Source organism: Hemitrygon akajei, chromosome 22 (assembly GCF_048418815.1).
Source record: "Hemitrygon akajei chromosome 22, sHemAka1.3, whole genome shotgun sequence".
NCBI lineage: Eukaryota > Metazoa > Chordata > Chondrichthyes > Myliobatiformes > Dasyatidae > Hemitrygon > Hemitrygon akajei.
Window position 1 is genome coordinate 23,640,154 of NC_133145.1, and position 12,282 is coordinate 23,652,435.

At 36.5% G+C, this 12,282-nt stretch overlaps 1 protein-coding gene across 1 annotated transcript in view; it reads left to right on the top strand.

The window, feature by feature from the left end:
- Positions 1 to 8,255, top strand: part of LOC140714924 (uncharacterized) — a 91,260-nt gene extending 83,005 nt beyond the window's left edge. Inside the window, exons 69-80 of the mRNA XM_073026593.1 lie at positions 51 to 247; positions 346 to 529; positions 1,192 to 1,357; positions 1,580 to 1,704; positions 3,407 to 3,715; positions 4,159 to 4,362; positions 4,820 to 4,945; positions 5,059 to 5,229; positions 5,326 to 5,430; positions 6,262 to 6,357; positions 7,842 to 7,976; positions 8,132 to 8,255. Coding sequence (XP_072882694.1) covers positions 51 to 247; positions 346 to 529; positions 1,192 to 1,357; positions 1,580 to 1,704; positions 3,407 to 3,715; positions 4,159 to 4,362; positions 4,820 to 4,945; positions 5,059 to 5,229; positions 5,326 to 5,430; positions 6,262 to 6,357; positions 7,842 to 7,976; positions 8,132 to 8,146 — 1,833 coding nt within the window. The 3' untranslated portion in view covers positions 8,147 to 8,255. The remainder of the gene's footprint in view (positions 1 to 50; positions 248 to 345; positions 530 to 1,191; positions 1,358 to 1,579; positions 1,705 to 3,406; positions 3,716 to 4,158; positions 4,363 to 4,819; positions 4,946 to 5,058; positions 5,230 to 5,325; positions 5,431 to 6,261; positions 6,358 to 7,841; positions 7,977 to 8,131) is intronic.
- Positions 8,256 to 12,282: the final 4,027 nt, after the last annotated feature.

The window sequence follows — 12,282 nt, forward strand, 5'->3', positions numbered from 1 at the left end:
CCCAAAGATAATCAGTATCATTTCAACATTGTACATGGTAATGATTTCAGGCCAAGGGTGCTCTGGCACATGCTCTTCAGTCATCCCGCCATGACTGTGATCTCCTCCGTGAACAATATGAAGAGGAGACGGAGGCAAAGGCTGAGCTCCAACGTGGAATGTCCAAGGCCAACAGCGAAGTGGCTCAATGGAGAACGAAATATGAAACTGATGCAATTCAGCGCACAGAAGAACTGGAAGAAGCCAAGTATGTAATAAAAACAACCTGGGTTCTCCCACCACATTCTGTCAATGATTTTTTGTATTCTTGCAACACTATTATTATGCTACTTTTCCACTATTCAGGAAAAAACTTGCTCAACGCCTGCAGGATGCAGAAGAGCACATTGAGGCTGTGAACTCCAAATGTGCTTCATTGGAAAAGACAAAGCAGAGATTGCAGGGTGAAGTGGAGGATCTAATGGTGGATGTTGAGAGGGCAAATTCAGCAGCAGCAGCTCTAGACAAAAAACAAAAGAACTTTGACAAGGTAAGAAGATTATTTCATCGCTTCTCTTTCCTTCTGTGTTATTTTAAAAGAAGTTACCATATTCATCAGTTTTAGTTAGAGAAAGAAGCAGGTTCATTTTATATGAGGATTTGACCTTGTTAATGAGTTGATAAAATCCATTCAATCGAAGTTTCTCATTAGAACTGAATTGATAAAACTGAACATTTTACATGATAATGATTTCAGGCAAAAAACATTCTGTCAATAAAGGCAGGAGATTTGGCATCAATAAATGATTGTTTAGTAAAATTAGCAGGTCATAAGGAGCAACAGTGTTAATTGGAATCAAGATGAAAATCAGATAATGATATAATATAAAGTCAGTTTTAGGGGTTCAATGGTCTGCCTAAATGTGAAATGTACAAGCACTACACTGTGCAAAAGACTAAGGTCTTTTAAAACTGTGCAATAACAAAGGTTGTTCATCCTGAGCAGATACATCTTTTTGGAAACAGTCTTTTCTCATATGTTACATATGTATATGTGATATTCTCCAACACCTTGAAAATTGGCAAACTATAATTCCCAGTTTTTATATTGAACTGTGAACTTCATGCTCTCCAGCTATAATATCTCATTGTTACTGAGATGAAAATGTAGCCTCAAATTTCATTTCTAACATTTGCAATTGCACAATTAAGGTTCTGGCTGACTGGAAACAGAAATACGAAGAAAGCCAGGCAGAACTGGAAGCAGCTCTGAAGGAATCTCGCAGTCTGAGTACAGAAATCTTCAAGATGAAAAATGCATATGAGGAGTCTCTGGATCATCTTGAAACTCTTAAACGAGAGAACAAAAACCTGCAGCGTAAGTATAAATCTTATTTAAGCATTTTAAAGTATTGATGTTATGAAATAGATACCTGTTTATCTTGCAATTAAATTATAGACTCCATTCTGGCTCATTAACCTTCATTCTCTTGAGAATTAATTTCACTTTAATAATATCATATCCTTGTATTTCTTCTGTAAACGGTTTCATGAGTACAATACCGTATGTGTCTAATTAACAATACCTTTCAAAAAAAAGAGGAGATTTCTGATCTGACTGAGCAACTGGGTGAAAGTGGCAAGGCCCTCCATGAGATGGAAAAGGCAAAGAAGACAGCTGAGCAGGAGAAGAGTGAAATTCAGTCCGCATTGGAGGAAGCAGAGGTAAAATTCACAATTATTATAATAACACCTGTTGGAAATAGAAAATTGGAATTATATTAGTTGTCAAATACAGTAAAAATGCAATAACACAGCATTGAGCAGCATTAACAAAAACTGAAACTCTAAAGGTTTCATTAGGGAAGGAACAAATAGATGAAATGACATTGAGAGTAATTAAGGGATGTTCTTTTTAAAGCATAGATTGCATTACAGGGAAAGTTAAACCGCTGGAAACATTTAACATCATATTTATTAGATTAATGGTGGTTTGAATCAAATTGATGGGTGCAAATTCAACATATTCTGGATCTTATAAATCTAAAATATAAATAGCAAATGGGAGCCATACCTGCATAAATGACAGTTAGTGGAGTGAATAACTTAATAAATACAATAGTTAAAGTTTCAAGTTGACAATCATCATTATATTGAGGTTACTTATTTGCAAAACAAAGCGATAATCTGATAAAACTTAAAAACTACAATTATTCTTATCTTATACATTCACAAAAAGAATCTAATATTAAATCACAGTCCCTTTCCATAGATTTGGATAACCAAGGTTTCAAATATATCTGGCCACCTATGGAAATAATATTTTGAAAAAGTCACATGGCTTATTGTGAAACTATCAAGGTATAACACAGACTAAATGTCATCACAAACTGGCACAGATTATATTAGCACGTATTATTCTACAGTAATATTCTATTAACAATAAGTGGATGATTAAATACTGACTGAAGGAAAATAAAACAGAAGATGCTGGAAACACTCAGCAAGCCAGATAGCATCCATAGAAACAAAGCCAGAGTTAACAAATCAGGTCAAAGATGTTTTATCAGAACTGGGGAAGGGAAGAAACAAATTACTTCAGGTTGAGAAGGGTTACATGACTAGAAGCTGATATATTGTATGCCAGTGAAAAGATATGACAATTAACAGAACCTGTGTGTGTTTGTTAGAATGAGGTTAACATTATTTGCATGACTTGAAATTGTTCAAGTGTGTCTGATAGGAATTAAATTATTAAAAAAAATCTCATTACCATATTACAAAAACATATAGATAATAGTTCCAGCAGCAGCGAAGCTGAACTAGGGCAAAAATTTAAATGTTGTATCACAGTGAGGACATTTAAGCTTATTGACAACTGCAATTGTTATAAGGTTAAATGAGTTATCCCCAACTGCAACTCCCTATTCCTCTTTTAAGCATATGCTTAAATTCAATCTCTTTCTATATACTTCTGCTATGATATCTACTTAATGAATTTGCAACCCCTCACAAAATTCTTCCCTAGAAGATAGGAATAAAAGGAAGTCAAACTCAAAATAAAACAGACTCTTACAAGTCATTGATCATTTGTAAATAGGAAAATGATAATAGTTTGAAAGCAGACCCACGCATGAGGTTCAGGAAAACTGCATTAGCTAAGTTTCCAATAAGACTTGATGGCGGCAAAACATCTCTTGCTTGGAGACTTCCTCAATTCAGCATTCTACAAATTGCTCTGGTTCTAATAATTTTTGGAAGTGTAGGATGACAAAATCTATGGAGTTATTACATAGATTACTGTGCATTAAATACTTTTATAATGTAGTATTCTAGAAAGATACTTGAATTTAATCCACTAGTGTCAAAGCAACCTTTATGATAACAATGTGTGGCCATACTCAAATTCACTTGACCCCTCTTATAGGCCTCTCTTGAACATGAGGAGAGCAAGATCCTTCGTATTCAGCTGGAACTGAACCAAGTGAAATCTGAAGTTGACAGGAAGATTGCAGAGAAAGATGAGGAGATTGATCAAGTGAAGAGGAACCATCAGAGAGTTGTGGAGACGATGCAAAGTGCTTTGGAGGCTGAAGTCAGGAGCAGAAATGATGCCCTTAGAATCAAGAAGAAAATGGAGGGCGATCTAAATGAAATGGAGATTCAGCTGGGACATGCCAATCGTCAGGCTTCAGAAGCTCAGAAACATCTCAGAAATGTTCAGGGTCAATTAAAGGTCTGTATGATGGGATACATTGAATTCCTTTTAAGTGGGACATATTGGGAGCAGTGTATTTTATCCCAATTAAGTGGCTGCTACAATTAGTTGGAAGTTTCTTTGCATTGTCTAAAATAAACAGCTACCTTGATTAACCGATGGCTCAATTAACCAGAACCCACTGTATTGAACTCTAGGTTATAGTTATTTCTAAATGCTGTGAAGTTAAGTAAGTTAATTAAATGAATCAATTAACTAAATATAACTGATTTCCCTAAAATAGAAATTAATGTATAATACAGGATTATTTAAGTGCAAGAAGGCTTACATTTTTCAAGCTGCTTTTTAATTAAAAAATTACGGTAACTTATTATTTACAAGTATAAGCTGGTTCAAGTTAAATTTGAGTTTTGCAATATACTGTAATATCTGGTAACAAAGCAATCATTTGTTTTAAAAAGGACACCCAGTTACAGCTGGATGATGCTTGCAGAGGCCAGGAAGACTTGAAGGAGCAACTAGCCATGGTGGAGCGCAGAAGCAGCTTGCAACAGGCTGAGATTGAAGAAATGAGAGCAGCTCTGGAACAGACAGACAGATCTCGCAAAATTGCTGAGCAAGAACTTGTTGATGTCACTGAGAGGGTTCAGCTGCTGCATACTCAGGTTTGTCTGCACATCAATATTACACTGTGTAAGCATGCAGGTCCTGTAAATTATTAACTTAAAGGAGGAACCTCATGTATGCTTTTGCTTGGTTGCCAAACAAGTTCACAAAAAGGTAACTCCAGTGATAGAAGGACGCAGTTTATGACTAAATTCACAGTGGAATTCCAATCTTAGGAATTCAGAACAGCAACCAATGTTGGTGAAGGGCAATTGAAACAATTTCAGTGAGTGGCCCATCTCTCCACAATATGTCTTCAGGCATTCAGCATCTGTTGGCATATGGGCAGCTCCACATTATGTGTTAGACTGATACCTTTTCCACTGAGTTTTGCTTTTTACCTCATCATTCATTATTCTTCCACCAGCCCCACATCTTCTTTGTGTAATTGAAACTGAGAGTGCAGTAATCTTTACTCCTGTAAAACTAATGAGAAATTCTTTTTTTTCCCTGCAGAACACTAGCCTCATCAATACTAAGAAGAAGCTGGATGCTGACCTGAACCATCTTCAGTCTGAAATGGAAGAAACTATCCAGGAGTCAAGAAACGCTGAAGAGAAAGCCAAGAAGGCTATCACTGATGTAAGTCAGAATATTTTAAAATATAAATACTGATTTTTATTTTAACTATCTTATTGATATGATTTTGATTTTGAGCTTGAATAATGATTTGTTCAATTGCCTCAAATTGCAAGGCTGCCATGATGGCTGAAGAGCTGAAGAAGGAACAGGACACCAGTGCCCACCTGGAGAGAATGAAGAAGAACCTTGACCAGACGGTGAAGGATCTGCAGCATCGCCTGGATGAGGCTGAGCAGCTGGCAATGAAAGGAGGAAAGAAGCAGCTCCAGAAACTGGAGGCCAGGGTAAACAATGAGATTATCTTATGACATGCTACACACTGACCCCTTTGTGTATGAAATGAATATTAACAATTAAATCTCATTTGTTGGCTGATTTAGGTACGTGAGCTGGAAAATGAGCTGGAAGCTGAGCAGAAACGAGGTGCTGATGCCATTAAAGGTGTTCGCAAGTATGAGAGAAGAGTCAAGGAACTGACATATCAGGTACTGTAATCTTACAGAGCGCATCCTATGGCCTGCAGGCTGCACTAATCTCATCTAATGATCTGTAAGGAGTTTCTGACCCTATACTCAGCGTACTGACTATCCTGACAGTCTTGCAAGGTTTGTTGTGTCCTTCAAGACTGATCCATGGTCCCTGAGGTCCTGATTGCATTAATAACATAGTAATTTTGATTGAGTAAAGCATGTGTTTTCATTTGCATGGTCTAGGTAGCAGAAGACTTTAATACCAGCTATCTGGTAGGGACAGCATAAGACTTGCATCAAGGGCATTTTAGGATCCTGCAACTATTGATTTTTGATATGAATCATTCCAATTAAAAAAATATTTCGTATCACCAATCAGAGGGAGGCTTGTGGTTTTAAGAAGAGCATAGAGGCCTTAAAGAAACTGGCAAGCTAGAAATGTGCATTAAAGGCAATGAGTGGAGCAAGAAGACCCAGAGGTGATAAACTGAGTGAAGCAGTGAGGAGACAAGTAATGTAACATCACAGAGGCAATACATTACATAAGTTGACCAGCAAAACCAATGGGATTTATCCTTATATGTGACATAAGAATACAAGAACACTAAAGAAGAAGAATAGCCCTTAACTCAGCAGTGGAGTTATCGGGGGTACCGTCACGACAGTGTTTCCATAGCAAGCTATTCTTGTTTTTACGGGGCCAAGTTGCAAGCTCAACGCTCAACCTGGCTTGGATTCGAACTCGGGAACCTTCGCTCCGGAGTCCAGCGCTGATATTATTACAACACCAAGCGGGACAAGAACATTAAGAGATCATTACAAATATTGCTTCTTTTACATTCACAGTCAGAAGAAGATAGAAAGAATGTTCTGAGACTACAGGACTTGGTTGACAAGCTGCAGATGAAGGTTAAGGCCTACAAGAGACAATGTGAGGAGTCTGTAAGTAATGATAAATTACAATTGCACTTTTTCACAAAAAAGTTGTATTTAACTCACTGCATTTTAAGATTCTTCTGTAGTATAAAGAATAATTGTTAGCATTTATAACATTACCTGCTTTACCTGGAAGTTAAGAACTTCCTAAATTAATGAGCACAGAGCGCTGAATTATTTAGTTTATAAGGCTATCTCCATTCACTGTTCAGTAAATTCAATCCCACTCAGTGTACCTGATTTTAAAGTTCCCAGTAATAATTTAGGATGAAAACCAAAATTGAAGAATCTTTGATTTTTTACTTAACTGAACAAGTACAGAAGCATTTTTGGAAATAAGACAAATAGAAATTACACAGAGGTTTATAATATGTAGTCATCATCCACACAAGGTTAGAGTACAAATTATAATTTAAGATTGCATTTTTTAGTTCTTTTAATTGCCAAGTTGAGCTGGAAGTGTCATTAAAAATCAAATCTGCTTTGTTTTATTTATAGTAATCTTTTTTGCATTGCAATCCATGCAACTAATCAGTGTAGATCCTAAAATCCCTTATGAATGTTTCAAAGAGATTATCTCCCATTGCTCTTATCTCCAAAGAACATAGAAAAAATTATTCTATCTCTATGAATACACGTAAGCTCACTGATTATTTGTCATAACACAAAGCTCATTGTCATTACTTATGAACAGGTCAATTTTATAGATTCACTTCATTTAGAGAATAAGAGCACTGAATGTCAGATCAGTTGTCGGCAAGTTGGCTTCACTATTTTGATTTAATAGGATGAAATCAGATTTTCCATTTTTCTACCCAATTTCCCTGAGTGTCTAAAAGTCACCAGGACAAGACTTGGATATACTCTTTGACCTTTAACTAAGTCATCATAATCCCCTGGGGCTTGCTATTCTGTGTATGTCCTACTCTGCGGTCCTAAAATACAACACTTCACATTTGGCTTTACCCATTTTTCCAATTGATATAGATCCTATTGTAACTTTAAACAATCCTTTTCACTGTCTATAACACATTGATTGACACCAAACTTCATACATTCTCATTCAAATCACTTATGACAAACAAGTGAACCAGCACATCTCCATTGGCACACTACTGGCTAGAGGGCTCTGATCTGAAAGACACTTCTTCAAAAAAATGACTCCCCCAAAAAAGGTTCCATACAAAGCACAGAATGTATCAGCAGAAACTTTCCTCAAAACTAGACTTGATTAAACTCATACATGCAAATCTTGAAGTAATTTGTCCAATATTCACTCTTCTTTCTTGAAAAACAAAACTGTTGCACCTTAAGGATCAAATAAACCTCAAAAACTTTAAATTCCTTTACTACCCTAATAATTAGTCCTCACATAATAGCCTTCAGCAATAGTCTTCTTAAGAATTACTTCATTCCTTTTGTAGTGAGAAATTATATTCTCCAATGTTCTGGAATGCAATCTGATGATTTCTCATATTGTATTCCTCTAGGAGGAACAGGCCAATGTTCACCTGTCCAAATTCAGGAAGGTGCAGCATGAGCTGGAGGAAGCCGAGGAACGTGCTGACATTGCAGAGTCTCAAGTCAACAAACTTAGAACTAAAACCCGGGACATTACTTTGAAGGTATGGTAAAAATTACTCAAATTGTTGTTTAACATTGAGGTACTGTAATACTTACTCAAATTGCTTTTATAAATTCTGTCAGTAAATATTGTATAAGTAAATTTCAAAGGCGCACACGTTATTGCACTAATTAAACAATTTTCATTTCCTTCTAGAGCGCTGAAGAGTAGATGACAACCTGAAATGGTCCAAAGAAGAAATCCACAAAATGTGTATTTCTCTGTAATATAGATTTATAAATGTAGTAATATCAACAGAAATAAACGTGCAACACTAAAATGTTTCTTTGTCAACTTGTGCTTGTTAGATGATTCAATCATTGTGGTAGGAGTTAAGCAATATATGGAAAAACTCGAGGCATTATGATGCAAAGACATATATTGATGGTAATATAATATTAAGAAGTAATTGGAATAGAAAATCTACAGCACAATACAGGCGCTTCAGCCCACAAAGCTGTGCCGAACATGGAATGATGCATATGAAACATTTTTCAATCAAGAATCAGGAATAGCAGAAAATCAATCTGCTAATCAAACTGTGACAAAACATAAAAGGAGTTTCAAGCCTCATTAATACATTCTGCCTGAAATGAGGCACCTGTACTACCTCCACTGGCATTTTGCACACATAGTGCTGATTTATGAGTGACCAATATCACCAGCAACATCCAGAAATGTTATTCTGGAGAATGGTTAATGTGGTACAAGTAGAACTGCCGTGGAATCAGAAGTGGTCCCTGTATTCTTTCTTAAGGCGTCTTGCAAAATATTGGGTACAGTATAAAAAAATTAGCTTTCTCACCATGTGGACTGCATTATTTCAAGTATGATGACCAGAATAGATCATTCTCTAATTATTGCTCCTTAAAATTTCAGCAAGCAGATCTAAATAATCCTTATTTTCACTATTTATGTATGCAAGGGTACGCTGCTTTAAGTTGCTGAACCAAAGCTCGAGAAATAGGAAATATCAATATATTTAAGAAATATCTAGAGGAGCAATTGAATTGCCATGCTATAGCAATGGGCCAAATGCTGGTAAATAGTATTATTTTGGATGGGTAGTTAGTGTTCAATGTGGACATAGTGGACTGAAGGCTCCTTTTTGAATTTTATAACAATGAACACTATATAAAGTCAATTGTGGACAAGTGTGCCCCCACAAAATATTCAGGGTATTCCCCAACCACAAGCCCTAGATGAATGAAAAGATCTGCAATTTTCTGAGAACCAGATCAGTAGAGTTCAAGTCCAGTGACCATGTGAAATACAAGAGGTCCAGGTACAACATACAGAAAGTCATATCATATGCAAAATAGCAATTCTGGACCAAACTTGAATCATAGAAGGATGATCAACAGCTGTGGCAGGCTTGAATATTATCACTTCCTACAAAGTAGAGCCAAGTGACACGTGACAGCAAGGTTTTGTTCCCAGAGGAGTTTAATGCATTTTATGCTTGCTTTGACTGCCAAAACATGGAAGCACCTTCACGAATTCCCACAGCCTAATGACCCTGTGATTTCAATGTCTCAGGCTGGTGTGAGAGCATCCATCGGAAGAGTGAACCCACAGAAAGCATCCAGACCAGATGGAGTACGTGGCTCAGTACTAAAGACCTGTGCTGATCATCTGGCTGGAGTGTTCATTGATATCTTTAAACTCTCATTTCAGAAGTCTATGGTACCCACCTGCTTTAAGCAGGCTTTAATTATACCCATGCACAAGAAGAATGTGTAACCTGCCTCAATGACTGTCATCTAGTAGCAATTACATCCACTGTGATGAACTGCTTTCAGAGGTTGGTGATGAAACATATGCCTGAGGAGTGACTGTGCATTTGCCTACCAACACAATAGCTCAATATCAAGCGTAATTTCATTGGCTCTTTGCTCAACCCTGGAATATCTGGATAGTGAAAATGTATACATCAGAATACTCTTCATTACTGCCATTACAAAGAAGGCACAGCAGCACCTACTATTTCTTTGAAGTTTGTAAAGATTCAGAATTTCATCTAAAACTTTGACATACTTCTATAGGTACACTGTGGAGAGTATATTAACTGGATGCATCATAGCCTGGAATGAAAACACCAATGCCCCTGAACAGAAAAGCCTACAAAACATAGTGGATACAGCCCAGTTCATCATGGATAGAGCTCTTCCCACCACTGAGCACATAAGACCTTAAGACATAGGAGCAGAATTGCACCATTCAGCCCATCTAGTCTGCACTGCCATTCCACCTTGGCTGATTTATTATCGCTTTCAGCCCATTCCCCGTAACCATCAATGCCCTTACTAATGAAGAATCTATCAATGTCCACTTTAAATATACCCAATGACTTGGCCTCCGCAGCACTATCCTCTGGCAAAAGAAACTCCTCCTCATCTTTGTTCTAAATGGACATCCCTCTATTCTGAGGCTGTGCCTTCTGGCCCTAGATTCCCCACTATAGGAAACATCCTCTCCACTTCCATTCTATCTATACCTTTCTATATTTGATAGGCTTCAATGGGATTACCCCTTATTCTTCTAAACTCCAATGAGTATTGGTCTAGAGCCATCACTGTCACAGGAAAGCAGCATCTATCATCAAGAACCCCCACTATCCAGGCCATGCTTTTTTCTCACTGCAGCCATCAGGAAGGAGGTACTGGAGCCTCAGGTCCAACATCACCAGGTTCAGGGACAGTTATTTCCCCTCAACCAAAAGGATCCTGAACGAAAAGGAATAACTTCACTGAACTTCACTCACTTTCACTTCCCCAAAGTTCAAAGTAAATTTATTATGTAAGTACATATATGTCAACATATACTATCCTGAGATTCATGTTCTTGTGGGCATTGATAGTAAAGACAAAGTAGTACAATAGAATCAATGAAAAGTCATTCACAACAAAGAAGGACAAACAATGTGCAAAAGACAGCACAGTGTGCAAATAGAAAACGAGAAAAAGATAATAATGAATGAATGAATGAATAAATAGATAAATAAATAAATAAGCAAGCAAGCAAGCAAGCAATTAATATCTGGAACATGAGTTGTAGAGCCCTGTTATGTGATACCTCATCAAAAGCCATATTTTATATATTTCTTCTTTAACTACTACATTTATATCTTCCCTTTCCCTTGTAAACTAAAAAAAAGCAGCAAGTATATTTTAGAATGTAACTTAAAAAGGATACATTGGTGATTACTTTGGTCCCTACTCTTTGCTATCCTCTTGCACTTTACAAACATCTAATATTTTTGGTTCTTCCTTTATTTAATGTCCCAGGTAAAATTTCCCTTTGAAGTTCACCACTCTATTATTCTTTCTGGCAAAGTGTTTACACAAAACCATAGGAATTTCCTTCCTTCATGGTTCAGAGACTGTTTTATCAACAAGTAGTTTCTAAATTACATCTTAACATAATAAAATTAGACTTACCTCAAACGAAACTGGAAAATCATTCATGGTGGCACTGTAGCTTCAAATAACAAGAAGGACATTTTTATGTGGCCAAAGCAAAGGTAACCTAGTGATCATAAATGATTCTGAACATTGTACTATTGCTCTGTTAGTTTATGGTTTAACTTCTAGTGTTTTTCTTTCTTCAAATGATTGACTGTTGATGCAGCAAACCTTTAGATTGAGATTGTGAATTGGTGGCATAATTTACACGGATGGATCAGTGAAAAGCGAATATCACAGTAAAATTATGTATTTACTTGTGCATTGCAATAGACATAATGAGATTGCCATTAACAATAGATTCCAAGAATAGGTGCTTGACCCTTGTAGGTGTAACTTCCAATCCTTTAGCCACTATTCAAGTTTTTTAGCAACAGATATTACCTAAATCTGTTAAGAATTTACCCAAATGGGGGTCTCTCTTTGGACATAATTCCAGGTTGTAAAAAACTCTCTGTATAGCTGACAAAAATATATTTATATATCAACCAAAGCAACTATTCATATTGTTGAATGCAACTTAATTTATCGATGAAAATATCTAACGATGGCTGAGATATTTTCCTGGCTTATTGAATAAACTTTTCAGTCTGCTAGAGTCACAAAATATTGTGCTCTGAGGAATCTCATCAGGCAACAACTCATGACTTTGAATGGAAATTGCTTGGATAATTGACAAAGCAACGAAAACTGAAACTACTCAAAAATAAATTTTATCCAAGTTTAAAGGCAGAAGAACTGTCTGCACTGGGTTGATGACTACTCAAGATACATTTATCACTGATATCTATTACAGCATGATATTGATATCCTTCCTATTGATATCTATCATATCATTCAATA